Source organism: Rana temporaria, chromosome 4, assembly GCF_905171775.1.
Source record: "Rana temporaria chromosome 4, aRanTem1.1, whole genome shotgun sequence".
Taxonomy (NCBI): domain Eukaryota; kingdom Metazoa; phylum Chordata; class Amphibia; order Anura; family Ranidae; genus Rana; species Rana temporaria.
The window spans coordinates 400,559,788-400,587,559 of record NC_053492.1 but is presented as its reverse complement, the minus strand read 5'-3'; the positions used below and the strand labels follow the sequence as shown (position 1 = coordinate 400,587,559).

Genomic DNA, 27,772 nt, shown 5'->3' with positions numbered 1-27,772 from the left:
ATATCGGGGTACAGAAGTTTCTCCCACTCTTCAGTGTCCTTCTGATGCGACAGGTCACGTTGGTCCAGCGTAGATTAGTAGACCCCGGGGAAGGAGGCGGCGGGAGGAGGGTTTCCCTTCCGCACCCTGGAAAAGTGATCGGGCAGTTGTAGAGCTGCTCAGGTGACGTTTACAAGAAAAAGAATTGCTGGTTTAGCAAATTTTGATACCCGGGTCATAGTTGCGGCTGAAGCCATGATCCTAGTATATAACCACTTCCACCTGAAGACGTACGGGTACATCCTAAGGGCTGGAAGTGGCTACCTTAATAACTATATAATCATTACCTGCACACAGTTCATAAATTTGTCATAGATATGTTGTGCTTTGTTACTCCAGCACCTGGCAAGTCTAACCTGGACCAAGTGATTACAGTGGAGGGCCTACGGAAGAGACCTAGAGGAAACTCAGTGGAGTCGGCCATAGAGCTCAAAGAGAAGCGATTGCGTACGCAAGAAACAAAGGACATCAGGAAAGCACAGAAAGAGGCCAGCAGCTTTGGTGATCGGAGCACGTCATCCACTCCGGTGAAGTTTTCAAGCCGGAACCGCAGACCAGATTTTATGCTAGAGAGAGGGGAAGTAATAGACTTTTCATCTATGAGCTCTTCTGATCGGACACCCATGACTAGTCCTTCTCCTTCTCCATCTTTGGATTTTTCAGCTCCTGGAACACCAGCATCTCACTCTGCTACACCCAGCCTGCTGTCGGAGGCTGATCTAATCCCTGATGTCATGCCACCCCAAGCATTGTTCCATGGTTAGTGCTTCTTAATTGGCTTTATTGTAGATACCATGCTTAAATATATTGGAAATCTCTGTGACAACGGGTCACGTGCTGAGAATTTCCCTCAATGAGAATTGCTGTGTTTACTACCTACTTACACAAAATCAGGAGTTCTGACAATGTGACCGTTTTGGGGAGCTTGAGCCATAAAGTAAAGAAAATTGTTTTGTCTAAAGCATTTGCAGGGAACCCGTTCCCTTTCAGATGTCATTCATTCTTATGTCTTTCTAGCCTTTCTTTGACAGCTTCTGTCATTTCTGGGCTTCAGATCATAAATGGTCCAGTGCCTTCCAATGAGCTTTTCTTTAAGTAGATCTAAACCTTAACATAACGACATTTAGTTTGCAAAAGCACTGTATTTAATGCACAACAGTAATGCTAAACTTCACAGTCGGGTAAGTGACACCACTATCTCCATTTCTGGTTTTACAGTATCCTGTGTCAATTGCTTCCTCATTGGAGAGTAAGCTCACCCTGCTAAGTAATAGCCCCAAAAAAACGGAAGCGTGGAGTTTAAACAAGTCTGGCAAGATAAAGTGTCTCTAAAAGTACAAGGTTTTTTAACTTGATGCATTAAGGTAAGACAGGGGTTGACAAATTTGCTTGGAATCTAGGAGCCAGCTAAAAAAGTTAGGAGACAAAAAACGCACCCCATCCCGACGAGCTTGCGCACAGAAGCGAACACATACGTGAGCAGCGCCCGCATATGTAAACTGTGTTCAAACGCAATTTTGAAGCGTGACATGTTGGGTATGAATTTACTCGGCGTAACATTATCTTTCATAATATTAAAAAAAATGGGGATAACTTTACTGTTGTCTTATTTTTTAATTAAAAAAAGTGTAATTTTTTCCCAAAAAAGTGCGCTTGTAAGACCGCTGCGCAAATACGGCGTGACAGAAAGTATTGCAACGATCGCCATTTTATTCTCTAGGGTGTTAGGATAAAAAATATATATAATGTTTGGGGGTTCTAATTAGAGGGAAGAAGATGGCAGTGAAAATGGTGAAAAATGACATCAGAATTGCTGTTTAACTTGTAATGCTTAACTTGTAATACCAACGGCCACCACCAGATGGCGCCAGCTCACATCTGGTGGTAATAACTTGTAATACCAACGGCTCACCACCAGATGGCACCAGCCCACCTTCCAAGCCAAGTCGCCAGGACACTATTTCTAGTCGCCATGGCGACCTGGCGCCCGGGATTTGTCGAACCCTGGTAAGAAACCTTCACCATGCAGCCCCTCCACAAATACTTACCTGAGCCCAATCTCAATCCATTGATGTGCACAAGAGCAGCAGCTCTCTCCCTCCTCATTGGACAGAAAGGCAACAGTGGGAGCCATTAGCTCCTGTTGCTGTCAATCACAGCCAGTGAGGGTGCGGGGCCCAGCTACGCTCTGTGTCAATGGACTGGATTGAGCCCACACGAGTCCCCTAAGAGCAAGTAGCTTGCTATGGGCGCACTTAGCATGGGTGTAGAGCCAGGAGTGCTGGCAAGGGACCACAGAAGATGATCGGGACTGCTATGTGCAAAACTATTGCACAGAGTTGGTAAGTATGACAGTAATGTTTTTTTTTTTAATTGCTTTTAGAAGCACTTTAAACAGTTGACGCATATTTTTAACTGTGAATTTAGCTATTTGCCTGGAGTTCTGCCTTAGGAATTCTCTGTAATGTTCATATAATATAATTTTCCACCTTCAAGATATGCAAGCAAGGGCACAGTGTTAGTCAAGTCTTTTGCCACATTCTTTTGTGTTTGTTTTACATTTGTATTCTTGTGGCCCCTTTTCAGATGACGAAGAAATGGATGCTGATGGTGTCATTGATCCTGGGATTGAATACATTCCTTCTCCAAATGCTACTCATTCTACTCCTATTAGTCGAAAGAACTACAAGTCCTCTGTCCATGTGAAACAAGAAGTAGAGAGTGAGGAGGAGAAAATGGAGCGGTTGGAGGGTGAACTGCATGGGGGTCCCACCATTGAGAGAATGCGGGACAAGAGGAGACCACAACCGATTGAGAGAGACAGAAGTAGAAGCTCTCAGCACCACCCTATAAGCTTGTATGAAGAAAAGCTGCTGTTAAAGCGCCTTGAGGCTTGTCCTAATGCTGTAGCTGCGACTCCAGAGGCCAGGAGACTCAGGCAAAGATTGCTGGTGCGCAAGGCCAAGCGAGAAAGGGGTCTTCCTATTTTTGACCTGGGCCAGGCAGTGAATGCAGCTCTGTCACTGGTTGGAGGAGTATATGGCGCTAGAGAAGGCTCTGTTTCTAGGCCATTACCCTCTGGTCAGGAGTACACCAGGACAAGCAAAGACATGAGAATACTGGATAGATACCAAGTAAGTTCCATCCAAGTTTAAAGTTGCAAAACCTATTACTGCTTGTCTGCTTACAGCAGTGGTTCTCAACCTGGGGGTCGGGACCCCTTCGGGGGTCAAATGATTTGCCAGGGGTCACCAAATCCTGGGCTGTTCCTGAAGCCCACACCACTCTCCCAGCCTTTTTGCAATCACCCAGCCGGGCTGTCCCTGGAGCCTGTGGCCACCTAGCTGGGCTGTTGCTGGAGCCCACGGCCACCCACTCAGCCTCTTCGCAGCCGCCCATTCAGTTCACGGCATGGTTGGGGGACACAGACTAGAGGTCAGCTAACTGGTGAGGGATGTGAAGTGGGAGGGGCTGGAGAAGACCTCAGATTTTGGCATAGGTGAGAGAGATAAAAGGGAAAGAAAGGAGAGCAAAGGGAGAGTGGTACATCCTAAAATGTACCATAAGGTTTTTTAATACTGTACAAGTGGAAGGGACTCCGTGGGTTAGGGGCGGAAAATCCTTGTCTTGCCTTGGGTGCTGACAACCCACACTACGGAAATAATTTTACTGTTAGGGGTCCCCACAACTTGGGAAATTTTATCAAGGGGTCACGGCACTAGAAGGTTGAGAACCACTGGCTTACAGGAACTTATTATAAAAAAAATTGCTCAGATTTGTAAGACTAAAAGATTTGCTGCTTCCTGAAATTTGTTCTCTTTAAAGTGACATTAAAGGCTCCTTTATTTTATTTTTTTAAAGCGCAAAAAATGTTATACTTGCCTGCTCTGTGCAGCCCAGATCCTCTTCTTTTCAGGTTCCCTGCTAGAACTCCTCGCTGCTCCTCCTCTTTAGTCAGTGACCACAATAGCAAGCTTCTTGCTCTGGGGGCACTGGTGCATGCTCGCTCCCGAGCCCCGCTCTTTGTCCATAGGGGATCTGGATCTGATGTCAGCAGTAAATAAATTGTGACAGCGAGTGCAGGGAGAGGATCCCTCCCCTGCTCTCACCAGGGGTTGATCGGGGGGCAAGTGTTGTATAGTAGCATGTTACACCCTAAATACAGGTGTAACATGTTCCTGAAGGTGAATTTAGGCCCCTTTCACACCTCATGTTTCATAGCTTGAAGCTCCAAAATGCTGGAGGAGAAAAAAAAAATCGATGATTCTCTATGGAGCTGGTTCACATCTCCAATACAAGTCAACTGAAGCCAAACGCCTGAAGCTCAAAAAAGTTCTGGAGCTTTTTTTGTAGCTCGAATTCGGCAGATTGGTGTGTTTTTTTGAAGCTTTTTTTTGTTCCATAGAAATTATTTTTTTTGTGTTTTAGCACGTTCTGACAGCTACATTGGGAGGGGCTGAGAATCCCCCCGCTGACATCAGCCGCAAGGAAGGGAGGAGAGAGCTGAGATGTCAGTCAGGGAGGAGGAGAGTAGCAAAGAGTCACAAAGCACCGAGCGGCACTCTGAAATAAGGTAGTAATGGGCATATTATTTACAAAGAACATACACTAGAGCAGGGGTTTCAAACTCAAATTACCTGAGGGCCACAAGACAAGTTTTCATATGCCATGGGGGGCCGCATTCAAACTTTCAAACTTCAAAAACAACAGTACTGGTGTCAGCGAACACATTATTAACCCCCAGCACTGGTGTCAGCGAGCGCATTATTACCACCAGCACTGGTGTAAGTCAGGGTTTGACAAATTTGCTTGGAATCTAGGAGCCAGCTAAAAAAGTTAGGAGCCAGAAAACGCACCCCGTCCCGACGAGCTTGCGCGCAGAAGCGAACACAAAAAGTGAGCAGCGCCCGCATATGTAAACGGTGTTCAAACCACACATGTGAGGTATCGCCGCGATTGGTAGAGCGAGAGAAATAATTCTAGCACTAGACCTTCTCTGTAACTTAAAACATGCAACCTGTAGATTTTTTTAAACGTCGCCTATGAAGATTTTAAAGGGTAAAAAAGTTTGTCGGCATTCCACAAGCAGGCGCAATTTTGAAGTGTGACATGTTGGGTATAAATTTACTTGGCGTAACATTATCTTTCATAATATTAAAAAAAATGGGGATAACTTTACTGTTGTCTTATTTTTTAATTAAAAAAAGTGTAATTTTTTCCCAAAAAAGTGCACTTGTAAGACCGCTGCGCAAATACGGCGTAACAGAAAGTATTGCAACAATCGCCATTTTATTCTCTAGGGTGTTAGGATAAAAAATATATATAATGTTTGGGGGTTCTAATTAGAGGGAAGAAGATGGCAGTGAAAATAGTGTAAAATGACATTAGAATTGCTATTTAACTTGTAATGCTTAACTTGTAATACCAACGGCCACCACCAGATGGCGCCAGCTCACATCTGGTGGTAATAACTTGTAATACCAACGGCTCACCACCAGATGGCGCCAGCTCACAAAAAAAAAACTTTGAGACCACTGCACTAGAGCAAAGGATGTTTTCTAACAGAGGGGTTTGTGTGTACTCCACACAGTTATTTCAGCAGCAAGAGGGGAGGAGCGGGCACTGGTAAGAGATGACAGGAAGGGAGGGGAGAGAGGACAGAGGAGAGCTGCAGATGAGAGGCACAGACACTGACCACAGTGTCAGGGCTCGGCAGCCACAATAAACCGTGGTCAGTTTACCAGGCAGGATCAGCCAGGTATTTAAGGTGATACAGGGGGCCAAATTACACAGCACAAGCACTGTGCTATATAACATGCTTTAAATTAACAGGATCCAATTTTTTTTTTTTTTGTTTTGTTACAAATGCTTTAACCTCTAATGCTAACTTAACTTATAAATTAACCCCTTACAAAAAAAAGTTTACCAAATGAATAGATAAATCGTAAATAAAAGTGGATGAAAAGCTGAAAAAAATGGCATCCATTGATGAAATGGATAATCTTTTTCTCCAAAAGCTTTAAAAACTTTGTACAAAAACTCACCCATACAAACGCCTAAAAAACAACCTAGAAAAAACGTGATGCCCTAGGTCTGAATGCATTGTTCGACACGTTGTGTTGGGTCTTTAATTTCTAATGGGCCTAATGTGGCAAAAACATGTAGCCAGATTCACGTAGAGCGGCGTATGTTTAAGCGGGCGTAGCGCATCTCATATGCGATACGCCGACGTAACAGAGAGGCAAGTACAGTATTCACAAAGCACTTGCTCCCTAAGTTACGGCGGCGTAGCATAAATGGGCCGGCGTAAGCCCGCGTAATTCAAAGTAGGCTGGTAGTGGGCGTGTTGTATTGAAATGAATCGTGACCCCATGTGAATGCATGGCCGAACGGCGCATGCGCGCGCATGCTTAGAATCAAGTCGCAAATACTCCCTACGATATGACGTCTCAATGCGTACGACGTAAAACCTCACTTACGCCCAGCCCCATTCACGTACGACTTACGTAAACTACGTAAAATCTGACGGCACTTCCGACGTCCATACCCTAAACGACTTAGGCCCCATACACACAAGAGAATTTATCCGCGGATACGGTCCAGCGGACCGTTTCCACGGATAAATCCTCTCAAAGATTTCCGCAGATTTCTATGCGATGGAGTGTACACACCATCGCATTGAAATCCGCGCGGAAATCCTCTGGCGATGACGTGTCGCGCCGTCGCCGCGATTATGACGCGGCGACGGCGCGACACTGTCATATAAGGAATTCCACGCATGCGTCAAATCATTACGACGCGTGCGGGGAATCCCTTTGGACGGATGGATCCGGTGAGTCTGTACAGACGAGCGGATCCATCCGTTGGGATGGATTCCAGCAGATGGATTTGTTGTGCATGTCAGCAAATATCCGATCTGCTGGAATCCATCCCAGAGGAGATTTCTCCGCGGAAACAGATCCGCTGGCGTGTACACACCATAGGATCTATCCGCAGAAACCCATTTGCTGGGATTTATCTGCGGATGGATTCTATCGTGTGTATGGGGCCTTAGACTTAGCTTTTTGGTGGTTTAACTTTACGCCAGAAAAACCGCCTTACGTAAACGACGTAGATTACAGCGACGGGGCGCAAGTGCGTTCGTGAATCAGCGTATATAGCTAATTTACATATTCGACGCGTAAATCAACGGAAGCGCCCCTTGCGGCCAGCGTAAATATGCACCCAAGATACGACGGCGTTGGTCGGATCTTGGCAAAATTCAGGCGTATCTTATTTTAAGAATGAGCGCATAGATACGACGGCGCACATTCGGACTTACGACGGCGTATCTACTGATACGTCGGCGTAAGTCTTTCTGAATCCGGCTAATGGATTTTTCTTTCCACGCAGTGCATGTATTCTTCATTGCATTGGTTATGTAGCGCTCTCTGGGGTAGGTACATTTGTTTTGACCATGCATTATGTGCATTAGGGTAGGGAGCCATAGAAAATGAACGTTAGCCAGGCTTAGTGCACAACTTTCCACTATAGACCATTCATATATCGGTATGTAAAACCGTTCCTTACAGTATGTGATGATCTTCTGACACACAGAACAAGCAGGGGGCTACTGAAGAAGGTTTTCAATTATCTAGAGGGAGCAATCATGGGGATGAGGTTATAAAGACGAGTAATCTTCATGTCCAACTTTATATTTGGTTCTCAATCCTGGCTGAAAAAATGAAGCCTTGAAAGTCACAGAATTTGATAAAATGGTCAAAAATAAGTCTGCTGCAGTCGGTCAACGTTCTCAATTTCATGTGTGTATTTTGTCTTCATTGATAGTGTGCTGTGCCAGTCAGAAGAGGATTACAATATTCCACAGCCAGTTTTTTGTGTCGTCTTGGTGTAGCTGAAGACCAACATGCAGATCTTAGCATAGTGAGTCCTTACACTGCTCGGGTTCTAAAGCCATATATAAGGTAAGATCTCGGAGACTATATCTCCATTATCTAATAGAAATATCAGCTCATTGGTAAAGAAGTTTGTATTTGCAGCCTCCACGTTTTTCAGTGTATTGAGATTATGTGCAGTTAAAGAGGAACTCCAGCCCACGCATTTGTTAGAATAGAGCAAGGATGGGTTAAAGTGTATGTAAACACTTTTAGTGGTAAGGGGGTTAAAAACTCTCTCAGGCTCTTTTCAGATAATACTGTATGTGTTCCTTTTAGGGAAATTCACATTTTTTGTACCAGGCATTGAGCATTGCCAGTGGCAAAACTTTTTGTGTCAGAAAATCTGAGCTGAAAGAACCCGATACTCACAAACTTATATACGTTTGTAGGTCACCACATCTCTATTGATACTAAAAAAACAAGAATGACCCCCTAAGGGTGGGACTTTGGAAGTGACCACAAACAAAATTGTATAAAAAGTAGAAAAATGTAATATAAAGTACAAATTACATAGCGAACAATGCAGTAGAATACAATGGGGTAGATTCAAGAAGCAATTGCGCCTGTGTAACCATAGGTTACACAGCGCAATTGCTTACTTGCCCCGGCGTAACGAGTGCTCCTGATTCAGGAACCTCGTTACGCCGACTGCAGCCTAAGAGCTGCGCGGCATAAGGCTCTTATGCCCGCATATCTTAGGCTGCATTCTTGCGTTGGACGCTAGGTGGCGTTCACGTTGTGCTCAGTGTATAGTATGCAAATTGCATACTAACACCGATTCACAACGTTGCGCGAGCCCTGCGTATGCAATTTACGTCGTTTACGTACGGCGGTTTCCGCGCAAGGCTGCCCCTGCTATTAGCAGGGGCAGCCCATGTTACGTATACCCGTCGTTCCCGCGTCGCGAAATTCGAATTTTACGTACTTTGCGTAAGTGAATCGTGAATGGCGCTGGACGCCATTCACGTTCACTTTGAAACAAATGACGTCCTTGCGACGTCATTTGCCGCAATGCACGTCGGGAAAGTTTCCCGACGGAGCATGCGCGCTACGATCGGCGCGGGAACGCGCCTAATTTAAATGATTCCCGCCCCCTACGGGATCATTTAAATTGCGTGCTCCTGCGCCGGGCATTTTCCCGGCGCGCCCGCGCAATTCACGGAGCTTCTGCTCCGTGAATCAAGGGCAGCGGAGCAAATTTGCAGGGGGCGCAGGGCAAAAACGTTGCCCTGCGCCTCCGTAAATAATGGGCAATTCTACCTGAATCCGGCCCACTATATACAGGAAAGTATTATTGCCGAAAATAAACAAGAAACTGTTCAACGTCACACGTCGCAACGTCGCAAATCTGAGCTGGACCAATCCAAGTGTCAAAGATCAAAGTATACAAATCCATCTTGTGGAGAATTCACAAACATGTCTGCTATCACACCACATCCTAAACATGCCTTAAAGCTGATAATTTCCTTCACATCACTTTAGGGCCGAAACAACTAATTGATTAATCGTCAACTAATTTGATTATGAAATTAATCGATTATCATTTTCATAATCGATTAATCTGCCAGTAACATAATGGGGTTAAAAAAAAAAAAATATCCCTTTATAGTACAAAAGGAGCAAATGTCTACTGTAAATATTACTTTCACTGTCCCACAGTAAAAAATGAACCCCTTACAGTAGCGATTATTTGCTCTTTTTGTACTAATTTTAGTTTTTTTAACTCCATTATGTTATTAAACGTCTCAGGCCTGGGTCACACACCTCTGTGCTTTTTGCAGAAGCACACTACGTTCATTTACATGGTTTCACATCCATGATTTTTTCAGCTGCTGTGCATTTGGAAAGGGCAAGGACTTTTTTTTTTACGCAAAACAGTGCTATTTTGTTTTTTTGGTTCAATATACTTCAGTGGAGAAGCTGCAGAAAAACATTTTTGTGGCAATTTGTGTTTTCTAATCTGAGCAACAACAAATTCGCCAAAAAAAAAAAATGCAGATCGCAGCAATTTTTTATCTTATTTTAATGTTATTAACCGATTAATCGAAACAATAATCAGCCAACTAATCGATAATGAAAATAATCGTTAGTTGCAGCCCTTACTTACTGATGGTGCTGATGTCTCCAGCCTGAAATTATGTTCTCATCTGCCTTTAGAGTCTGTTTAGTCCTCGGAGTCCTCTTTTGCTTCATTGGATGTAGTTGGGCCCTCTCCCCTACTTGGCTGAGTTTTTTTTTTTTTTACGAAGGTCTTGCAAGATTTTTTGACCCAAATAAGCTTGGTTATTTTCTGACTGTACATCCTCTCCTGGATATTTTATATCAGATTCATGTGGGGCCTTAGTGGCTTCCGAGCCACCAGCCACAGAGTCCCTGTTCTTCAGAGTTGCTCTATTCCTTTACTGATGAGCTTACCCCCAAGGAGTCACAGTCTGTTGCTATCTCTCCCAAGATAATGGAAACAGTTTTGGCTTTTATTGATTCAGTGCACACAACTCTGAAATTAAGAGGTCAGCCTGTTTGCTTGTAGTTGTTTCCAGTCATGGGTCATTTTAAGGCCTTAGGCTGTAAAGACTCTCTCTGCACCTGCATCCTTTTTTCTATGGGAATTGTAAACCTTTCAATAGGTCGTTTGCGCCTCCTAAACACTTATTAGCGATGCACTCGCTTGAGGAGGATTTTGTGCATCTGTGAATCCAGCAGTGTCCCATCTTTAAAAGGGAATTTACGATTTCGGTAAACGTGCCGGTCTTTAAGGACCCAACTGATAAGCAGTTGGAAGCCCCTTCTAGAACTCTGTTCTCGCTAGTGGGTCCTGCCCTTTGTCTGAGCATAGCTGTGGCTTCATCATGAAGCTGACTAGCGGAAATCGCGTAAAAGAGCTCCAACTGCTGCCGAGGTTTATCCTTTGCTTATAAAACACATTGGTTGTAGCAGTAAACTTTAGTTATAGTTTGCTGGAAGCTTTCCATCTCATCTTCTCTTGTCTGTACATATGTATAGGGTATTTTGATTCACTTGGCCTTCGAGAGACAGCGTCCCTTCAGACCAGCATTTGACAGCATCACTTAGGACGATACTGGGGGCATGAGAACGCAGCTTACTCAGGGAAAGAAACCTAAGGAACTGGCTGCAAAGGTCTTCTCTTTCTCTCTTGCCACTTTGTGTTTTTTCCACCATGTTGAAGCTCCAGTGAAATTATAAAATAGAACAGAGGGCACACAGGCCTAATGCATTCTCCTCTTCGAGGACTCCACCTAAAAGGTTAAAGTGTAAGTAAACCCACCTGTCATTTTCAGGCAAGGAAGCTGCCATCTTGGCCTATGTTTAATCTTCAACTGCCATGATGCTGCACATGTGATCAGTTATGACACCAGCCATTGGATGGTTTGACAGTTTGGTTGAGAGCACAACCAATGTGACAGTTAGCAAACCCGGTATGCCGGAAATGTAACTGCTTTTTGAAACTGTTAAATCGATGGGTTTACTTCCGCTTTAAGTATTATACTCCCAAAGGCACGCATGTATCACAGCTTATCATAACCGCAGAAGCTTTAGGTCCGCAATGAGACATAGCACATAACAGATCAAATGTCCAACAGTACAGCTGAGGAAGAGGCGAGTCCTCGAAATGCGTTAGCCTGCTGTACTGTTGGACTTTGGATCAGTTATGTGCTATGTCTCATCGTGGACCTAAAAGTGGTTGCAAACTCAGTACAACCACTTTCGCCTACAGGTAAGTCTATATTAAGGCTTACCTGAAGGTGCTGGGAATATCTCCTAAACCTCCACAGTTTAGGAGATATTTACAATATCCCTGTACGCCGATGTCTTCTGTGCATGCGCCAATGTATTCGGCACATGTGCACTTTAGAAAGGGCACATGCCGTGACTGGCTGCTTCTGCGCGCATATGCGGGAGTGACGTCACATGACTCCGGCCAGTCACAGAGCTGGAGTCTGGGCCCCCAGAAGGAAGTGGGGTGAAGAATGGACCCTTCTTGCACAGGGGACATCGGTGACATCGCAGGCTTCGGTTTCAGGTAAGTGACACATAATGGGCTACTATGCGATGCATAGTAGCCCATTATGCTTTATCTTTGCTGATGGGTTTTACTTCCTCTTAAAGCTGCTGCTGTTATGATAAGCTGTGATACATGCATGCATTTATGAGTATAATACTTATCCTTTTAATTATTTAAGATTTATATTGAAGATAATGCACTAGGCCTGTGTGCCCTCTGTTCTATTTTGTGATTTTAGTGCATTCAGACTTCTCTAGTCTTTTGAGGGCAGCAAGGCGTGACTTATCCAGATAAACCAAGATGAGAATCTAGACAAGAACCATGTTTGGGCCCACTTCTAAGCGCAGAGAGATGTATGTTTAGGACCTTGTTGAAGCTCCAGTATCCGGGTCCAGTCTTGCTCCTTCAAGAGGCGAAACTTTTGTATCATATTCCTTCTATGTATTCCAGTAGCTGTCAGTCTCGTCGCATCTGCATGAGAGTCGTAAGTCTGATGGCCTCTTTTGAGGCAGTGCCATTTGCGCATTTTCACTTCAGTCCGCTACAATGCAACATTCTGCCAGCATGAGAAAAGTTGATCTGATCACTGACTGCACAGACTGATTCATTGATCATAAGAACCAGCTTGTTCCTGACTGTCTCTACATCACTGGACCAACCAATCCAAATTCAGATGGACATTGCAGTGGTGTACATCAATTATCAGGGAGGCACCAGAAGCCTCGCTGTGGCATGATGGGTAGATTGAACAAGATGGTTCTTGTCCTGGGCATTCACATTCCAGCCTTGTCTGCTGCCATATACATTCTAGGCGTGGATGTTAATTAGGCACTCTTCCTCAGCAGGCAGCATCCGGACCCAGGGTAGAGGGGTTTACGTCCCACGGAGGTGTTCTAGAACCTGAGTTTCACTGGACACACCGGATATGGACCTTCTGACTCCCCCAGGTTTAAAGCGGTTGTACACCCGCAAAAAAAAACAACTGAAAGGCAAAGGCATGAGCTAGTACTAGCTCATTATGAAATACTTACCTTAGAATGAGGCGACAGCAGTTGATCGTTGTCACCGCTAAGGGGAGCTGACATTTCCCCCCTGGCATTCCGGGTTCACGGCTTCAACGCTGTGAGTAGCCGGAGCCGTGATGTTGTCACTCCCGCGCGTAGGAGACTTGTTTCCGGCAGCGTCCGCTGGACCTTTACAGCGAATGCGCCGCTGACATCAGTGGCTGCATGCAAAGTGAATATCTCTTATGCCTAGTACACACGAGAGGATCGATCCGCGGAAACGGTCCGGAGGTCCGTTTCCGCGGATAAATCCTCTGGCGGATTTTGATCTCATGAGATCAAAATCCCTGCGGAATTCCCTCCGCGGTGACGTGTCGCGCCGTCGCCGCGATGATGACGTGGCGACGTGCGCGACGCTGTGATATAAGGACTTCCACGCATGCGTCTAATCATTACGACGCATGCGAGGGATGGATTCGGACGGATTGATCCGGTGAGTCTGTACAGACCAGCGGATTGATTTCTTAGCATGTTAAGAAATTTTGATCCGCTGGAAATCCCCGGGGAAAAAAATCCGCGGAAAAATATCCGCTGGATCGTACACACCAGGGGATCTATCCGCTGAAACCGGTCCGCGGATCAATTCCAGCGGATCGATCCTCTCGTGTGTACGGGGCCTTAAACTGTACAGGTTTAGAAGATATACATTTTACTTACAGGTAAGCCTTATTATAGGCTTACCTGTAGGCAAAAATATAACAAAAAAGGGTATACAACCGCTTTAACAGCAATCTGGACAGGTTTATCTCCATGTACAGGTTTCCTCTATTGGAAGCAGTATTGCTCTGGTGGCATCATGGGATCAGTAGATGCTGATCAATGTCTTTCCTCCCCTGAAACTTCTTACCCGTCTCCTTCATAGAATCAAGATGGAGGGCATTCCAGTGATCCTCATTGCCCAGAGGACTGTGGTATGCTGGATTGGTATGACTCCTGACAGGTCCGTGGGCTCTACAAGATTGTTTGAATCTTATGCCCCAGGACCAATTTGCCATTCTGCTTCATGGTCTCTGGTTTACATACTTCACTTGGTGTGAGTCTTATGTCTTCCACCCTAGTAATTTCTTTGTGGGATGAGGTTGGTCCTGCCCTGGCTGTCGGCACTATCAGGGTTAGGTTTCTGTCCATTTTGTTTCATAGATTGGTCTCTCACTCTTTAAGACCTTTGTAGAGAAGGTCTCAATGATTGGGTTCCATCTTTTTCTGTTATGGTGTACTCTACTAAATCTGTATGTGATTTCTGGGCTTTTTGGTAACAACTGTTTCCCAGATTAGCAAGACTGCCATCCTGTTTTATGTTCACACGTTCTTTGACGTTCTACCAGGTTGATGTTGCGTCTCATCTGATGCCAGCTTATGGCATAAAGCGGAGGTTCACCCTAAAACAATTGTATATCATTCAATCCAGCATACTGCCGACATGTACAGTCTGCTGTTTTTTTTCCCCCGCTGTACTTATTGTTTTATCGTTGTTTTTCTTTTCTGCCTCCCGCGGGGAATAGGCGTTCCTATGAAGAGGCGTAGATGATTGACGTGCGGCTAAGGCGCGTCACACGTTCCGAAAATAGCCGAGCTGAGACTCGGCTATATACGGCACCTGCGCAGTCAGCTCCTAGTCTGTGCGCAGGCGCCGTATAGACCCGAGTCCCAGTCCGGCTATTTTCGTGACGCGCCTTAGCCGCACGTTAATAATCTACGCCTCTTCATAAGAACGCCTATTCCCTGGGGGAGGCAGAAAAGAAAAACAACGATAAAACGGTAAGTACAGCGAAAAAAAAACAAAAAACAGCATACTGTACAGTACATGTCGGCAGTATGCTGGATGGAATGATATATAATTGTTTTAGGGTGAACCTCCGCTTTAAGGTCCTTCAGCTAGCTCTTAGAACTGTAGGCAAATCCCTAATTCTCTGCTGTTTTGCTGGGCCTGTTTGTGTTTGTTTACTGTGTTGCCGATATATGGATTGCTTTTGGACCTACCAAAGGTTTAAGGGTCCTTTCACACGTCCGCTCCGTTCGTCCGCTTATTACAAGTCCGTTAACGGACTTGTAATGTATCCCTATGGGATCGCGTCCGTTAGCGGATGGAGCATCCGCTAACGTCCGCGTCCGTCGGGATCCGGTTTTCGGACAGAAGAAAACCCTATTTTTCTTCTGCGCGGCGGAACGGATCGGATGCAGACGGACAGACGGTCCGTCTGCATCCGATTCCCCATAGGGGAGAGCGGAGGAGAGACAGGGCGGTCTCTGCACTGTGTGCGGGGACCGCCCTGTCCGCCGACAGCTCAGCGGGGATCCCCGCTGAGCCGACGGACACACACGGAGCGGACACAAAAACGGTCCGCTCCGTGTGAAAGAGGCCTAAGACTTACTGTGTCCCTCAACACATTTTTTCTTTCTTCTGTTGTTTTATCGCCTACCTTTTTGCAAGTTAAAATAGTAAAAGTTATTTAAATAATGTACCAATTTGTACATTCTCATTGTTATGTAATGTAAACATACACTATATTACCAAAAGTATTGGGGCGCCTGCCTTTACACGCACATGAACTTTAATGGCACCCCAGTCTTAGTTTGTTGGGTTCAATATTGAGTTGGCCCACCCACAAATGCGCTTCTGGAAGATTGGTCAAACATTCCCATAGACACACTCCTAAACGTTGTGGACAGCCTTCCCAGAAGAGTTTAAAGCGGAGGTTCAACGGTAAAATCCTGTTTTTACCCTTAGATTGATGCTCATTTAGTCTAGGGGAATCGGCTAGTTGTTTTAAAATCCGAGCATTACTTACCGTTGTAGAGGGCGATCTTCTCCGCCACTTCCGGGTATAGGTCTTCGGGACTGGGCGTTCCTTCTTGATTGACAGTCTTCCGACAGGCTTCCGACGGTCGCATCCATCGCGTCACGATTTTCCGAAAGTAGCCGAACGTCGGTGCGCAGGCGCAGTATAGAGCCGCACCGATGTTCGGCTTCTTTCGGCTACTCGTGACGCGATGGATGCGACCGTCGGAAGCCTTTCAGAAGGATGTCGGAAGACTGTCAATCAAGAAGGAATGCCCAGTCCCGAAGACCCATACCCGGAAGTGGCGGAGAAGATCGCCCTCTACAACGGTAAGTAATGCTCGGATTTTAAAACAACTAGCCGATTCCCCTAGACTAAATGAGCATCCATCTAAGAGTAAAAGAGCAATAAACATAATTTATCGGTGAACTCCCGCTTTAAGCTGTTATAACTGCAAAGGGTGGGCCAACACAATATTGAGCCCTACGGACTAAGACTGCCATTAAAGTTCATGTGTGTGTAAAGGCAGGCGTCCCAATACTTTTGGTAATATAGTGTACTTGTGAAGAGCCAGGTAGAATAACAATCCATCAGTCTGGGCTGCTTCTGACTCCTTCAGGTGGTGAGAATCTTTCCTAACAGGTCGTTATTCTTTTATTTGCTAGGCGTGACTATGAGACCAGACCTTACAGGCTGCAGCTGTTGTCTCAGATCCGAGCACACGGCCATAGAAATGATCCCGACTGGGTACCAAAACCCGAATCTCCCATAGACTATTGCTATGTCCGTCCTGCCCACATCCCCACCATCAACGCCATATGTCAGCAATTTTTCTGGCCAGGTAAGACGACAAGTTAATGTGTCTGTTTTTAGTTTTCCAATACCCCATCTTGCATGTGCACATCATACATGACGAAGTAATATGGTGGTTGAGGCTGTATATTTAAAGTGTATGTCCACACAAAGCTTCTTTTATATTTTTTTGGGAAGAGTGGGAAAGAATTGGAACCCCTGTTGGGTTTTTACTACTTTCTCTGTTCAAGAGAGTTTCTCTTCACTTTCTACCCTGATGAAAACAGTTTCCCCAAAATTGAAGTGAGGAAAATTCTGTAACGGGGACACATGCGGCAATAAAAAGTTGATGGGGCTTTAGCTTTCAGTACTCTTCTCAAGGAGTTTCCTGTGTAGCCCAGGCTAGCTGTGAAAGTGGTTTGGATCTTCTCTCCCCCACTTTTTTCAGTACTAAAAAAAAAAAAAAATACCGTATATACTCGAGTATAAGCCGACCCGAATATAAGTCGAGGCACCTAATTTTACCACAAAAACAATGGGAAAACGTATTGACTCATGTATAAGCCTAGGGTGTCCATCTGCATAGCTCACTGTGACTCACTTTGCCTCACTGGGCCAGATTCTCGTAGATCGGCGTAACTTTGTGCGGGCGTAACGTATCCTATTTACGTTACGCCTCCGCAACGTTTACAGGCAAGTGCCGTATTCTCAAAGGAGAGTTGCGGCGGCGTAGCGTAAATTGGCCGGCGTAAGCCCGCCTAATTCTAATTGTGAAGAGTTGGGCGTGTGTTATGTAAAATAACCATGACCCGACGTGATTGACGTTTTTCACGAACGGCGCATGCGCCGTCCGTGGAATATCCCAGTGTGCATTGCTCCAATGTACGCCGCAAGGACGTATTGGTTTCGACGTGAACGTAAGTGACGTCCAGCCCCATTCACGGACGACTTACGCAAACGACGTAAAATATTCAAAATTCGACGCGAGAACGTCGTCCATACTTAACATTGGTACGCCGCATGTACACCACCATATAGCAGGGGTAACTTTATGCCGGGAAAAGCCTAGCGTAAACGGCGTATCTGTACAGCGTCGGCCGGGCGTACGTTCGTGAATTTGCGTATCTAGCTGATTTACATATTTTGACGCATAAATCAGCGTGCACACCCCTAGCGGCCAGCGTAAATATGCAGTTACGATCCGACGGCGTAAGAGACTTACGCTGGTCGGATCTAATAGAAATCTTTGCGTAACTGATTCTAAGAATCAGGCGCATAGATACGACCGCCCAGGTTAACATCATACAAAGTACTGGTTCACACCAGAGGAAATCTCAGACTTGGATATGTAAAGTGTGACATGTTTTTGTCTGTTATGAAGTCAATGACCATGTCAATTATTATAATTTTTTCTTTTTCTTTTTCTTGTGTCTAGGCATTGATGTCTCTGAATGTCTCCAGTATCCGGATTTCAGTGTGGTGGTTATGTACAAGAAGGTCGTTGTTGCCTTCGGCTTTATGGTACCCGATGTGAAGTATAACGAGGCATACATTTCATTTATGTTTGTCCATCCAGAGTGGAGGCGATCTGGAATCGCTACATTTATGATTTACCATCTCATTCAGGTAACCAGCATTGAGTGCCAACTTCCGATTCCATAGACCTTTTATGGTTGTCATGTTGGATTCCTTGTTCCATTGCAAGGAACCATCTTGTTGGCTCAAACAAATGTTAACCACTTCAGCTCTGGAAGGTTTACCCCCACCTTCATGACCAGGCCATTCTTTGCGATATGGCACTGTTACCAGAACTGACAATTTGCACAGTCGTGCAAAAGCTGTACCTTAACAAAATTTGTGTATTTTGTTTTCCCCACAAATAGAGCTTTCTTTTGGTGGTATTTTATCACCTCTGTGGTTTTTATTTTTTGCACTCAAAAAACGACCGATTTAAAAAACAATTACTTACTTTGTAAAAACTTACCATGCTGACTTGACCTTGTGAAAAGGCTAACTGCCTGGCTGTCGCTGCCTTTTTTTAACCATTTGCTTACTGGGCACATATACCCCCCTCCTGCCCAGGTGAAATTTCAGCTTCCGGCACTGCGTCACTTTAACTGACAATTGCGCGGTCGTGCGACGTGGCTGCCAAACAAAATTGACGTCCTTTTTTCCCCACAAGTAGAGCTTTCTTTCAGTGGTATTTGATCGCCTGTGCGGTTTTTATTTTTTGCGCTATAAACAAAAAAGAGCAACAATTTTGAAAAAAAATATATTTTTTACTTGTTGCTATAATAAATAGCCCAATTAAAAAAAAATAAAAAAATCTTAGTTTAGGCCGATACGTATTCTACATATTTTTGGTAAAAAAATTAAAAAAAATCGCAATAAGCAACTGGTTTGCGCAAAAGTTATAGCGCCTACAAAATAGGGGACAGAATTGTTTTTTTATTATTATTTTTTTTTTACTAGTAATGGCGGCGATCTGCGATTTTTATTAGGACGGCGACATTATGGCGGACACATTTTTGGCGCCATTCACATTTATACTGCGATCAGTGCTATAAATATGCACTAATTACTGTATAAATGTGACTGGCATTGAAGGGGTTAACACTAGGGGGTGAGGAAGGGGTTAAATATGTTCCCTGTATAGTGTTCTAACTGTGGGGGGAGGGGGCTGACTGGGGGAGGTGACCGATCTGTGTCCCTATGTACAAGAGACACAGATCGGTCTCCTCTCCAGAGACAGGACGCTGTCTCTGTGTGAGCCGGCAATGAGAGATGATCTCAAATGTTTACATTTGAGATCATCTCTCATTGGCCGCACAGATCGCATAGCAAACGGCCACTCTGATTGGCCCTTCGCCGCGATCTGTGATTGGTTGTGTCCAAGGGACACGGCCAACACAGAGTTTCCCCGCTGCGCGCTCGGGGAACGCCAAAAGGGGCGGACGTCTAGTGGTTAAACCAATGACTTCAGTGTGTATAAAGATTATTGGTTACACCCACTGCCAGCCTATCTCAGCATTCTGCCAAATGAAAATCGATAAGAGGCAGATTCAGGTAGATCCGCGTAACTTTGCCCGGGCGTAACGTATCCGATTTACGTTATGCCTCCGCAACTTAGACGGGCAAGTGCTGTATTCTCGAAGCACTTGCTCCGTAAGTTGCGGCGGCGTAGCGTAAATCGGCCGGCGTAAGCCCGCCTAATTCAAATGTGGGACAGGGGGGCGTGTTTTATGTTAATGTTCTGTGACCCGACGTGATTGACGTTTTTCACGAACGGCGCATGCGCCGTCCGTGGAAATCTCCCAGTGTGCACTTCTCCTAATACACTGCAAGGACGTATTGGTTTTGACATGAACGTAAATTACGTCCAGCCCCATTCACGGACGAGTTACGCAAACGCCGTAAAATTTTCAAATTTAGTTGCGGGAACGACGGCCATACTTAACATTAGTACGCCGCACTTACGCCACCATATAGCAGGGGTAACTAAACGCCGGGAAAAGCCTAACGTAAACGGCGTAACTTTTCTGCGCCGGGCGTACGTTCACGAATTTGCGTATCTAGCTGATTTACATATTTTGACGCGTAAATCAGCGTACACGCCCCTAGCGGCCAGCGTAAATATGCAGTTACGATCCGACGGCGTAAGAGATGCGTAACTGATTCGTATCTCCTCTAAGAATCTGGCCCTTTGTTTGCAGTCATGGTAATAAGGCACGTCAATCTTCATTACACCAGGTGGTTTGAAGCCAAGCTCTCATAACCCATACTCCCCTGTCAGGGGGTATGCGTGACCCTTTCTTCCAGATAAAGGTTCTGATATTCATTTTTCAGTTACATAGCCCTAATGGTTAAAGGAGTTGTAAAGGGAAAAAATGTTTTGCCTAAAATTAATGTCTGCAAGGTAGACAGACAGAATAGTGTAATGATTCTGTTAAAAAACGAGTAAATACCTATTAAATTCCTTCATCTATATCACCTCCGGCATTCTAGTTTCTGTTCTCTCATTCACTTCCTGGTTTGCAGCGCTCATTCATGTAAGAACTACATTTCCCAGTATGCATTGTGGCACGCCCAGTAATTTACACCTCCTTGAAGTCTCTAACACGTAGAGAGCGTCCTGCCGCACAGATGTAGTTCCCAGGAGGGGGTGAGCACGTTACTGACCACCGCAGTACACCCTCCTGTCACGGTGGTCAGTAAAATCAGACAAGCAGGAAGTGAACAGAAAAGAAATAGAGCAACTTCTGAGCAAAAACAAACAATGAGGAAGTGAAAAGAGGAATGTCTGCAGGTAAAGGATGCTTATTATGAAAAAAAATGTTTTCCTTTACAACCCCTTTAAACCCGCTGTAATAGTATTCCAGGCTGCCCCCCAACAGTGTCAAGGCTAGGTGTAATCAGGTTTCATAGTTCAGAAAGCTCTTACATTTGGGAAAAATAAAAAAAACATGTTGCCTTCCAACAGCTACCTTAATGCAACTCATGTTAAATGTGTGACATAATGGGGTTAATTAAAGCCTCATACAAACAATCGGATTTTCTGCAGACAAAGCGTAGGACTTTTGTCTCTCAAGTTGCTGTAATTCTTCTCTGATCTCCACACTTCCTAGTTGTCTGTTTCCTGATAACCACAGTACTGGGAGCTTTCTCTCTGTGGTCACTAATCAAGGAGGTGTGATTACAGTGGGCCAGATTCATCAAGAGATACGACAGCGGATCTTCTGATCCGCCGTCGTATCTGTGAGAGCCGATGGTCGGATCTGTGAGATCCCACGGTCGAATCTATGCGACTGATTCATAAGAATCAGTTCCGCATAGATCTCCCTTAGATCCGACTGGTGTAAGTGACTTACACCAGTCGAATCTTAGGCTGCAATCTCCCGCCGGCCGCTAGGTGTCGTCGCTTTTTTTTACGCGTCGCATATGCAAATGAGGAGAACTGCCGATTCAAGTCCGTACGCCCGCCCGTCGCTTTTTTTTAACGTCGTTTGCGTTCGGCTTTTTCCGGCGGATAGTTACCCCTGCTATATGAGGGGTAGCTAATGTTAAGTATGGGCGTCGTTCCCGCGCCGAGATTCACATTTTTACGTAATTTGCGTAAGTCGATCGGGAATACCGATGGCCGCAATTGACGTACCCGCCGCTAACAATGACGTCCTAGCGACGTCATTTGGAGCATGCGCACTGGGATATTTCGCCGGCGGCGCATGCGCAGTTAAATCGGCGCGGGAACGCGCCTGATTTGAATTGTACACTCCCCCTAGCCGCGGAATTTGCATTCCGCCGGGGGGAGTTACGATCCGACGGTGCAATTTGCGAGGTAAGTGCTTGATGAATACTGCACTAGCCTCGCTAAATTGCACCGGCGGATCGTAAAACACGTAGATCTAGCGGATCTAAAGATCCGCTGATCTACATGAATCTGGCCCTGTGTGTCTAAAACCCCACAGCAACAATCAGTTTAGTTTTACAAACCATCACTGCCCTGTATTGCCTCTGTGGCTCTGTACATCACAGAAGCAGGAAACGGCATGCAAAAACGAAACTGAAACTGCAGGTACATTATATGATTGATTTTTATCTATTTTTAAACATTTTTAAAAGGAATCGGTTAACTATTATGTCTCTATACCCTGTAAACAGTAATTTCAGCAAAAAAAATCATTTCCTTTACAACTCCTTTAATTATACAATGTAATAATTGTGACCTGACATAGCAGTTCACCCTATCGACGAAAAAATTTTTTTTTTTTTTATTTTACCATAAAATCAGGCATTGTAGCGCGAGCTACAGTATGCCTGTCCCGAATTTTTTACCCCCGTACTCACCTTGTTCTCGTAGATTGAAGATACCGGGGAATGGGCGTGCCTATGGAGACGGAGGATGATTGACGGCCGGCTCTGGCGAGTCACGCTTCTCCGGAAATAGCCGAAATAGGCTTGGTCTTCACGACGCGTGCGCATAGCCTGTACGCAGGCGCCGTGAAGAGCCGAGACCTACTCCGGCTGTCTTCGGGGAGAGTGACGTGCCAGAGCCGGCCGTCAATCATCCTCCCTCTCCATAGGCACGCCCATTCCCCGCGGGAGCCGAAAAATACGATCTCCGATTACAAGGTGAGTCCGGGGTTAAAAAAATCGGGACAGGCATACTGTAGCTCGCGCTACAATGCCTGTCTCGATGGTAAAATGTGTCGGGGGGGGTGAACTACCGCTTTAAGTTTAAAGAAAAAAGGAGGAGGAAAGAATGGGACTTTATATGAGGCATGTCACTGAATAAATAACTAGTATATATTAATCATTAAATTGTTTATTAATTCCAATCAAGTTAAAAAATATCAATAAACCAGATGGCAGTCTTGCTAATCTGGTAAAAGACATGATCTACTGTAAATAACAGTTCACTTGTATACACATACAATTATTATACAAAGTAAAATACAACATGATTGGCAGTACAATTTCATAGATCATTAAAGTGGTTGTAAACCCTGTTAAACTTTTTTTTTAATAAAAAAAACCTGCAAGATAAAGCCATAATGAGCTAGTATGACTAGCATACTAGCTCATTATGTATGTACTTGCCTTAGAACGAAGCACCAGAAGCCATCCTCGTGTCCCTCTCCGCCGCATCCATGCGCCGTAGACAGCGGTGCCTGTCATTGGCAAATATATCTTAAACCGTGCAGGTTTAGGAGATATTACGAACACCTACAGGTAAGCTTTAGACCCCTTTCACACTGACACGTTTTTCAAGCGGTTCAGCGCTAAAAATAGCGCTGCTATACCGCCTAAAAAAATCGTGCCCTGCAGGCTTCAATGTAAAAGCCCGAACGCTTTCACACTGAAGCGGTGCGCTAGCAGGACCGCTCCAAAAGTCCTGCTAGCCGCATCTTTGGAGCAGTATAGGAGCGGGGTGTTTACCGCTTCTATACCGCTCCTTCCCATTGAAATCAATCGGAAACCGCTGTAATACCGCCCGCAATGCGCCTCTACAGAGGCGCATTGTGGGCGGTGTTAACCCCTTTTCGGCCGCTAGTGGGGGTAAAACCGCACCACTAGCGGCCGAATATCGCGGTAAATACAACGATATAGCGGCGCTAAAAATCGTGCCACTATACCGTCACCGCACCTGCCCCGTGTGAAAGGGGCCTTAATCACTTAAGGACCGCCTCCGAAGCTCCGGGACCCGCGGACCCGATCGCCGCTGGTTCCCGCGATCGGTCCCCGGAGCTAAAGAGCGGGGAGAGCTGTGTGTAAACACGGCTTCCCCGTTCTTCACTGTGGCGGTGTCATCGATCGTGTGATCCCTTTTATAGGGATCCACAATCGATGACGTCACACCTACAGCCACACCCCCCTACAGTTGTAAACGCACATTAGGTGACACATAATCCCTACAGCGCCCCCTTGTGGTTAACTCCCAAACTGCAACTGTCATTTCCACAATAAAGAATGCAATTTAAATGCATTTTTTGCTGTGAAAACGACAACGGTCCCAAAAATGTGTCAAAATTGTCCGAAGTGTCCGCCATAATGTCGCAGTCACGAAAAAAAACGCTGATCGCCGCCATTAGTAGTAAAAAAATAATAATTAATAAAAATGCAATAAAACTATCCCCTATTTTGTAAACGCTATAAATTTTGCGCAAACCAACCTATTTTTTTTACCAAAAATAGGTAGAAGAATACATATCGGCCTAAACTGAGGAAAAAAAATGTTTTTTATATATTTTTGGGGAATATTTATTATAGCAAAAATTAAAAAATATTGCATTTTTTTCAAAATTGTCGCTCTATTTTTGTTTATAGCGCAAAAAAAAACAAAAAACACAGAGGTGATCAAATACCACCAAAAGAAAGCTCTATTTGTGGGAAAAAAAGGGCGCCAATTTTGTTTGGGAGCCACGTCGCACGACCGCGCAATTGTCGGTTAAAGCAACGCAGTCCCGATTTGCAAAAAGGGGCCTGGTCCTTTAGCTGCATTTTGGTCCGGGTCTTAAGTGGTTAATGTAGGCTTACCTGTAGGTGTAAATGACAAAAGTGGGTTTACAACTACTTTAACCACTTGTCGCCCGCCAATGACATATTGACGTCGGCAAAGTGGTTGTAGAATCCTGACTGGAGGTCATATGACGTCCTCAGGATTCTGACACCCCGCAACACCGATCTCGGTAAAGAGTCTCTCACGGAGGTTCTTTACCACGTGATCAGCCGTGTCCAATCACGGCTGATCACGATGTAAACAGGAAGAGCCGTTGATGGCTCTTCCTCACTCGCGTCTGACAGACGCGAGTAGAGGAGAGCCGATCAGTGGCTCTCCTGACAGGGGGGGTTCGCGCTGATTGTTTATCAGCGCAGCCCCCCCTCGGATCACCACACTGGACCACCAGGGATGCCAACCCTGGACCACCAGGGAAGGGCAAAAAAAATAAAAAGTCTGGGAAAAAAAAAGTCTGAAAAAATAAATAAAAAAAGTCTGAAAAAAGGACCCTTAACCACTTGCTGACGGCCGTACGACTTTGTACGGCCGCAGCGCGGCTCCCAATCTCTAACAGGCCGTCTTTTTACGGCCGCCCCCTTGCACGTTCCCCGCGCGCGCTCCTGAGCGCGCAGCGGGGAACTGCTGTGCTGGCCGTGTCCCTTGGACACAGTCAGTCACAGATCGCCATGAACGGCCAATCGGAGCGGCTGTTTCCTAGGCGATCTGTGCGGCCAATGAGAGATGATCTCATATGTTTACATATGAGATCATCTCTCATTCCCAGCTCTCGCAGACAGCGGTGCTGTCAGGGGAGAGAGGAGACGGATCTGTGTCTCTTGTACATAGAGACACAGATCGGTCACCTCCCCCAGTCACCCCCCCCCCAGTCACCCCCCGTCCCCCACAGTTAGAACACTAATTGGGGTACACATTTAACCCCTTCCTCACCCCCTAGTGTTAACCCCTTCCCTGCCAGTCACATTTATACAGTAATTAGTGCATATTTATAGCACTGATTGCAGTATAAATGTGAATAGCGCCAAAAATGTGTCAAAAGTGTCCGCCATAACGTCGCAGTCCCAATAAAAATCGCAGATCGCCGCCATTTCTAGTAAAAAAAAAAAAAAGAATTCTGTCCCTTATTTTGTAGGCGCTATAACTTTTGCGCAAACCAGTCGCTTATTGCGATTTTTTTTTTTTACTAAAAATATGTAGAATACGTATCGGCCTAGACTGAGGATAAAAAAAAAAACGTAAAAAAAAAATTGAGCTATTTATTATAGCAACAAGTAAAAAAATGTTTTTTTTTTTTCAAAATTGTCGCTCTTTTGTTTATAGCGCAAAAAATAAAAACCACAGAGGTGATCAAATACCACCAAAAGAAAGCTCTATTTGTGGGGAAAAAAGGACGTTAATTTTGTTTGGGAGCCACGTCGCACAACCGCGCAATTGTCAGTTAAAGCGACGCAGTGCCGAATCGCAAAAAGTCCTCTGGTCAGGAAGGGGTTTAAGTGCCCAGTAAGGAAGTGGTTAAAGTGGGACTTTTGTGTAATTTTACAGTTGGCCAAATGTGTCATAAGAGAGTTGCGGCAGAATAGAACAATCGGTTATTAGTGAAGAATTGTGGTGATGTGTTGTGTGAGTGCCTTGTACCCCCATTGCCTTTGTGCTCTGGGTTACTTTCTCATGGTCTGTTCTTTATTACTCTTTCTGACAGACCTGTATGGGGAAGGACGTTACTCTACACGTGTCTGCAAACAATCCAGCAATGTTGCTCTACCAGAAGTTTGGATTCAAGACAGAAGAGTACATCCTTGATTTCTATGACAAGTATTACCCCGTAGACAGCAAAGAGTGCAAACATGCCTTCTTCCTGCGCCTGCGGAGGTGATGACACATGGATTATGTTTTCCAAGAGACCTTTGTGAACTTCATTTTTCTTTTTTCTTTTTTAAAACCAGCTGCCCATCCAAACAGTACATGGTATAACTGTATTCTATTTCTGTCTGTATGGATGGTGTAATACATCTAAAAATGCCTTTTCACTGTCGCTACTGTGTGTTAAACTGTGGGAAACCATTTTTTTGGAACAGTAAAGTCCTTGGTGAAGCTGGGACTGCAGTTTTTCTGTGTTTTCATGAACGGTTTCTGTTACATTTGGAAGACTGTAGGAGGAAATGGATATCCACGTGGCAATAGGAAGACTTCCAGAACCGCAGCTTGGACTGTACGGTGAACCGGAACTCAAATAAGTGAAGATTTGCTGTTATAGCGGACATTTTGAAATGGTAATCTTGTCTAACCAGTACGCTAAAAAAAAGTATTTTTTTTGTCTGGAATTCCTATTGAAAAAACAGCAGTGCACTTCTTGGTATATGAGGGTGTCTTTATCCCTATATCGGTATATCTGCAATGATCTAAAGCTGGGTATACACATGCAGGTATTGTGTTCGTTCAACCAATGGGTTACACTCGACCGCCCATAGAGCAGAGCCAGCCGTGTCCTTGTTTGCTCTGCATAAATTGAGCAGACACAGACCTGTCGCCCGCCCGCCCGCTCTGCTCTGCCAGCGAGGGATCAGCAGACAGATCCCTTGCTGAGGAAAGTGGATTCAGACCTGTGTGAAAGGGGCCTCACAGCAAGGGTAAGTGTGTGCCTGGTCCTCTTTATGGTACTGTGTGGGGTCTACAGAATATATAATGAACAGTTGCTGGAGGACACAGGAGGCAGAAGGCGCCCTTAAATAATTTTGTGAGCATCTACCTAGCTGCAAGCAGTAGTAAACTGCGACAGAGTTTAAGAAAAAAAACACACGTGCTAGTATGCATCGCGCATACCAGGGATGGACTGGCCATTGGGACTACAGGGAGTTTCCCGGTGGGCCGATGGCTCAGTGGGCCGGCTTCAGTGACAGCAGACCGCCAACCCCCTCCGCTCCTCTGTCTCTCCCTTCCCGCAGCGCTCACCTGGGGGGAACAAAGAAGCAAGGGGAGGACCAGAGGAGCATGGGGGAGGGGACAGACAGCTGACTCAACAGCTATGGCCTGGGAGTTTCTCACTTCTGGGCACCAAACTGATTCTTTGCCCCGGGTGAAATAATGTCTAGCTTCCCCACTGGTACTGCCTATAAGAGTACCAG

At 45.3% G+C, this 27,772-nt stretch overlaps 1 protein-coding gene across 2 annotated transcripts in view; it reads left to right on the top strand.

Annotated features, from left to right (window-relative positions):
- The window catches only part of KAT14 (lysine acetyltransferase 14), a 68,667-nt gene extending 41,715 nt beyond the window's left edge, over positions 1-26,952 (top strand). The window contains exons 5-10 of one of the 2 annotated variants that reach the window (XM_040351195.1): positions 379-798; positions 2,626-3,173; positions 7,867-8,003; positions 16,510-16,685; positions 18,072-18,262; positions 26,350-26,952. In XM_040351195.1, coding sequence (XP_040207129.1) covers positions 379-798; positions 2,626-3,173; positions 7,867-8,003; positions 16,510-16,685; positions 18,072-18,262; positions 26,350-26,523 — 1,646 coding nt within the window. In that variant the 3' untranslated portion in view covers positions 26,524-26,952. The remainder of the gene's footprint in view (positions 1-378; positions 799-2,625; positions 3,174-7,866; positions 8,004-16,509; positions 16,686-18,071; positions 18,263-26,349) is intronic. The other variant, XM_040351196.1, reaches the window with a different exon arrangement.
- Positions 26,953-27,772: the final 820 nt, after the last annotated feature.